We start from the raw sequence: 6,294 nt of genomic DNA, 5'->3' as shown, positions 1-6,294 counted from the left end.
ATTTTCTGAATTGAGTCAGAAATACATGTTTATCACAGAAATTAGGGTAAGGACATTGATTTTCAGGTAGAAAAAAATGTAACTTGTACCACTTGTACACTAAAAATTTGGAATGGGTCAGTTTGACCCGAAAACCATACAAGGGTTAAAGCAAGGGTGGGCTTCTAAAAAGGGTACACTGATGTACTTTCATAAGGGACTTCTCCAGTGCCCTATACAAGCTACTTCTTCTGCAAGTGTGGGGATGGAACAAATAATTGACTTATTATTATATTGCAGTATAGTCTCCTTTTATCACAGGACACTGCCATGTAGTATTTGACCAGGCAAATAACCTTTTACTCTAAACATTTCAAATTCTGTTCGTCTTTCTACCAGTTCAGACTTTTGGCTGTTTGACACCTGAGAGAAGGAATACATGTACATGTGTGTTGGTATGTGTTTATCGGTCTATGCAGATTGGTACCCATCTTAGTTCTCTATGAAATCATGCAAAACAAACATGTAGTTTCAAGCAACATTTTCCCATTTAATGGTATGTTTACTTTAGTTCTACAGATATTGTAATAAAGGCCATTATATTCCATTTTGCAGAATTGTCTGTATTATCATGGTTAATAGTTATGATGGCAAATGTCATGATATCCTTTCGTTGTAAGTTACCTGTGGCTCCCATCCCTATAGTTGCTTTAGTACAGCAGTTTGTAAAGGATAATACAGTCCTTAATGATTGCAAGACGATCAAAATTGCAAAATGATTCACTAATTCACCAGTTATTTACTTTGTGTCGTCTGCCAGGACCTGATTGAGCTCCACCTCACCTACTGCAACAGTCTGTCGTCCCGCAGCTTGAAAACACTGACCTGCTTCCGTGAGACCTTGGTGTCTCTTTGTCTCTTCGGCTGCAGCCACATCTTCTACAAGAAAGGCGGAGCCCCACTGGCCTGCAACGAAGACACCGAGGACGAGGAGGAGGAGAGCCCTGCTTCTAGGCAAGCATTAGAGACGGACTTTAACTTCCAGGGGTTCAACCGCCTCAGGTTGCTCAACTTAGGTGGACTGCCTGACGAGGTGGATGTGGAGACCCTGCTCAAACCCCTAAAGTCACTCACCTCACTAGATTTGTCAAATGTACAATTGCTGGGAACAGCTTTTCTCACCCAGTGGAAAGACAGACTAGCATCACTTGTCCTCTACAATGTGGATCTGTCGGAGGAGTTGGTCAGTACAGTGGTGGAGATCATTAATCTAAGGTAAGATTGGGGGGGATCTTTTATGTACAAGTTTTCATTATGCTCTCAACACTCCCTGGTATTGCAGTCCTTTTATATATTGCAAATTGATCATGCCTGCTCCATATACTGTATGTAGGTGATGGGTGATATAGATGTGTGTGTGTGTGTGTGTGTGTGTGTGTGTGTGAGTGAGAGAGAGAGAGAGAGAGAGAGAGAGAGTGTGTGTGTGTGTGTGTGTGTGTGTGTGTGTGTGTGTGTGTACAAACACCCTAGTTCTCAGTTCTTAAAGTTCAAAATGACCAGGTTACACGTACAGTGTTATGAGTAGGACATAGAGAAGGAGGCAGAGGCTAGCCAAACACTGAAGCCACTGTGGTGTTAGAAAAGTATGGATATAAGATATGGAGCCCAAATGTTCATAAACTGTCCCTCTGAAGAGTGAAGCAGACAGGTCAGGTACTCAAGAGGAAAGCATTCCATATTGATCTTATGCCAGTTTGATTTAGTAGGGGGTTTGTCATGTATCTTGACTGGGGAAACCCAGGATTAAAGAAAAAGGGTCCATGTGCAACATTACACCAAAAATATTTTCCAGATCTTGCAAAACACATACTGGCAACAGCCAGTATGTTTGAATTTCAGGACAAGACCAGATACAATGAGAATAGGTGCCCACTGAGATTTCACATTATAAACATGCAGGTGAGAGTTGGGAGTTCATTTTACGTCTTTTGTTAGGAGAGATTTGTAAACGGTGCTTAAATTGCAGCACTCTGCCACGGTTACACACAGATATTTTCTTTGTTTGAGTCCATATCTTAGTCCATTTATCCCCATCAATATCCATACCAAGTTTATCTCGCCATTTTTTGCATAACATCCTGTACATTTATCACATCGGTCTGGCTTAAGACATTGTAAAAGCGAGTAATGGATTTCTTAACTGGATCAAGGAGGAGCAATTGTTCACCTGCAGATGTAGTGGCATCAATATTGAGTGTAGTCCCCCTGTTTATAAAGTCACCAATCTGCAGGTATTTAAAAATGTCATGCCTGGGGAGATCATGCTTTTCTCAAAGTTGTTACATCATCTTTTAATGATTGGCTGGAGATATTTTGCAGTCATAGGGTGATTTTATCTGAACGTCTCACCTACCATTTTTTCCATTTTAATAAATATACAACTTTGAATCCCAGTGGATTAAAAGATAAAACCTATCCTTTTGGATGTTTTTAAGTCTGCCCCAGTGTATATATTGCTCCTATCGCATAGACAATATGAGTATTTATAACCATTAAAATCCCAATACAGATGTTCCCTTTACATTGCCACAGATAAATTGAACAGAATGTGTCACTGTCACTGAACGACTCTGCATTCTTCAGGCATCTTGACATCTCGCGGGAGAGCAGGCGGACCGCTAAGTTTAAGATGACCAGGAAAATCCTGACGGCCATCGTACAGCGTCTGGTCAACCTGGTGTCACTAGACATTTCAGGTCACATTATGCTAGACAACGGCACGGTTCCACACTTTGAAGAAGCTATGGGTCGGCCAAGGTGGGTAACCAAGTCTAGAATGTAAATATATATATTAAAAAAATAAAAAAGATTCAATGTTTTTTCGTCATTTACTTTCAGGTGAACAATCTGAACAAGCCAGTGTTTTTCTCTCTTTCAGCATTGAGCCGTGCAAGAGCAGCATCTTTCCTTTCCAGGAGCTGAAGAGGCCCCTGCAGTTTCTGGGCTTGTATGACACCACCCTCTGTAATGTGACACACATCCCTGCTTATAAGGTACTGGCTATCTATCTATCTGTCCATCTGTCAATCTGTCTGTCTGTCTGTCTGTCTGTCTGTCTGTCTGTCTGTCTGTCTGTCTGTCTGTCTGTCTGTCTGTCTGCGGGGTCTTAAAAAGTCTAATGGCGTTTTTCCATTAAATGCTACCTGCTCTACCTCGCCTCGACTCTACTCGCCTTTTTTGGTTTTCCATTATGAAAAAAAAGTCCCTGTTACCTGCCAACAGGTACTTTTTTTGTATCACCTCCGTCGAGGTTCCAACCAGGCTGAGGCGATACCAAAAGGTGAAATCACAACCTGCAGACTACTGATTGGTCAAGCCAGCGGATAGTTGCGCTATGACTCATCTGTTCATGTCGCAGAGGCCGGTTTGAGAACATAAGAGACGTCACCGGTTTGTTTTCCACAGCAAAAAATAGAAGAGAAGTCAGCTGGGAAAGTCAGCTATAAACTATAGACATGAAATTTTATTTTAATGTTACAAACCGCTGGTTGAAATGGCAGAGTTTGAGACGGAGCCCCAATGACTGGCCGAAAGCACTGTACCGTAATATATATATAGAGGAGAGAGAGAGAGAGAGAGAGAGAGAGAGAGAGAGAGAGAGAGCGAGCGAGCAAAGCAGTGCCTCAGAGAAATTAAACGTGTTTTCAGCGATTCATCACTAGAAGTGTAACTATAGCAAGCATCCCACTATCACTAACATTATCCACATTCATATCTTTAAATGATATATCCAGCTACAAAGAAGCCAAAAAGTCAGATGTTAAAACGGAAGTACGAGACAAAAATCTTACCGTGGTCCTCAAAGCGGCCCGGAGACTGTGTGATGACGTCACAGGGTACATGGGATGCCCATTACCAGAGCAGTCATTCACCTGAAGGCCTTGGAAATATTTACCATTAATTTGAATAGGACACTTTCATCTAAAAATATATTAAATATTAGTTTATTTAAAAGATGTTAAAAACAACAGCCTACCTTATTCAGTGCATATTTATTAGAATTATTTTACAATAAAATGACTTTCTACATAAAAACAAGATACAGTCTTCAAAGTATTTTTCCAAAAATTAGTCTTGAAGGGGGGGGGGTTGTCTTCTAGTTGGACCAATACGGTATAATGCTTATTAACAGGTTTTGTTTGTGGGTCACATGGCTTTTTCAGGTGACCGGGTCAAAGAACGAAGAGCAGGTCCTGAATGCCATTGAGGCTTACACAGAGTTCCGGCCCGAGCTGGCCCACCGGGCCATCAATCAGCTGTTTGACATCGCCAGGATTCAACACTGCAGTCAACTGCTCCGGGCTTTGCAAGTATGATCCGTTTGAATTGGGTTGTTTTTAAAGAATGTGACGCCAGCGGCTTCCAATTAAATCTTTTGTGCCGTGCTTATGACCGTGCCACTCCCTCATACTTCCCCTTTACACTTTCTGTCCTTTCAGCTTGTCATAGCAGCGTTGAAGTGCCATAAATATGATAAGAGCATCCAGGTCACAGGCAGCGCTGCTCTGTTCTACTTGACCAACACAGAGTACCGCAGTGACCAGAGTGTGCGGTTGCGCAGAGAGGTCATTCAAGTGGTACTAAATGGAATGGAGCAGTACCAGGAGGTCACCGTAAGTCCACCCGGTCAACTTAACGTTTGTTTGTGAAGTGTAGGCCAATACTTTCCTTTTTAAAAAGTGGATATTGACGATATCTAGATCTTTCTCAAAACAAGGTTGTACTCTGACAGTAGAAACAGAACAATACGTCCCACACTGTGGGATTGGCTGTACTGAAACGAAATAAAATGACCCGGAAAGTGCAAAGTTGACAGCAGAGTTTAAACTTGACACAAGCCATTTAGGGGTGTGCAAAAAAATCAATTCACAACCCTGTATCAAGCACTACTGATTCAAAATCAAATCATAGAAATCCAAAAATCGGTTCATATTTCTTTTCATTTTCTTTTTTTTAATGGCGTGATGAACGCTCACATGGGAAAAGGAACTGCATTTACATACTGTAAATTGTTAGTGAGATTTTTTTGAGAATTGTTTTTAAATTGAAAATCGATTTAGAAAGGAATCTTGAGCCTTAAAATCGATATTGAATCGTGACATTTTCTGAATTGTGCACCTCTACAAGCCAGAATGGCACTCATGTCAACCTATAGTTGTAAAGATCAATACAATGTCTAGAAAAATGGGGTTCTCTGACAGTCCCCATGCAAATTACCAAAGCTTTGGTTTTAAACCTAAGCCCTTTTTTGGTGCTGACCGTAATGTCGAACATTAGTATTAGTATCAGTATTGAAAACCATCATACTCATATTTATACTCTTTTAAACTTCATCTTTCGGGAGACAGGTTCTTATTACGATTATTATTTTTGACAAAATGTATTTCATGAAGGGAGAATTTATGAATGGCTGCTAGTGTTGTGGATAGCCACTGATGGTATGTGTAGTCTATTAATAAAATAAATTCCTCAGCGTGTGCTCCTGACTGGGAAAGCAGGTTCTCCTGCTCGCAGAGCCGTGACAGCCGACGCATTGCGTGCGAGCAACCACTTCTCCAAGCTCGGTTTTCAGGAAACAAATAAACTCCCAAAATGTCAAGAAAGGACAAAGTCTTACCCCCTAACCCTTGTGTTGTCTTGCCGTCAAAATTGAAAGTCAACACTTTAGTTGACGCTTTTTAGTCAATGTTTTTAACTTTTTCTTAGGTTTTTGTCACTTTTTTCACTGTTTGTCATTTTTTTTTACGTTTAATGCTACGTAACACTAACTTATTAACTTAAGTTTTATAAATATTTTTGGAATTTATAGTCAATAAACCTCATTTATAGGAAATTATACCTAATGTTTGAGTTTGAAAAGCAGAAATTAGGAATTATTTAGACTAAAATTAAAGGAATGGATGTTGATGGATGATCACAGACTGGAATATGTCAACTTTTAAAAATTGTATTAATGTGCATAATGAAGCCAAGAAAAGATGGAAAAAATCTCCAAAAGGCATCAAATGACAGATTAGACATTTGTGTAATATGTCACAAAAAGTTAGATTTTATTTCCGTCATTTACGCATTTAAAATAACAGAAAACAAAAAAATGCCGTCTGCAAAAGTTTAAAGGTCATTCAAGGTCAGTTTGAATACAAGGTATTAACTCTGCAGGGGGCCCGAACTTTTGCAGACGCCACTTTTTAGTTTTGTGTTATTTTGAAAGTGTAAATGATGGAAATAAAATCAAACTTTTTGTGACATATAATA

General features: G+C 39.9%; 1 protein-coding gene across 1 annotated transcript in view; it reads left to right on the top strand.

Annotated features, from left to right (window-relative positions):
• zer1 (zyg-11 related, cell cycle regulator) overlaps positions 1-6,294 on the top strand; it is a 22,701-nt gene that overhangs the window by 6,027 nt on the left and 10,380 nt on the right. Inside the window, exons 4-8 of the mRNA XM_032539231.1 lie at positions 800-1,254; positions 2,623-2,796; positions 2,918-3,032; positions 4,203-4,349; positions 4,479-4,652. Of these exons, the coding sequence (XP_032395122.1) occupies positions 800-1,254; positions 2,623-2,796; positions 2,918-3,032; positions 4,203-4,349; positions 4,479-4,652 (1,065 nt within the window). The remainder of the gene's footprint in view (positions 1-799; positions 1,255-2,622; positions 2,797-2,917; positions 3,033-4,202; positions 4,350-4,478; positions 4,653-6,294) is intronic.

Source organism: Etheostoma spectabile, chromosome 16 (genome assembly GCF_008692095.1).
Source record: "Etheostoma spectabile isolate EspeVRDwgs_2016 chromosome 16, UIUC_Espe_1.0, whole genome shotgun sequence".
Taxonomy (NCBI): domain Eukaryota; kingdom Metazoa; phylum Chordata; class Actinopteri; order Perciformes; family Percidae; genus Etheostoma; species Etheostoma spectabile.
The sequence above is the reverse complement of the archived record's forward strand: the minus strand, read 5'-3'. Positions and strand labels throughout refer to the sequence as shown.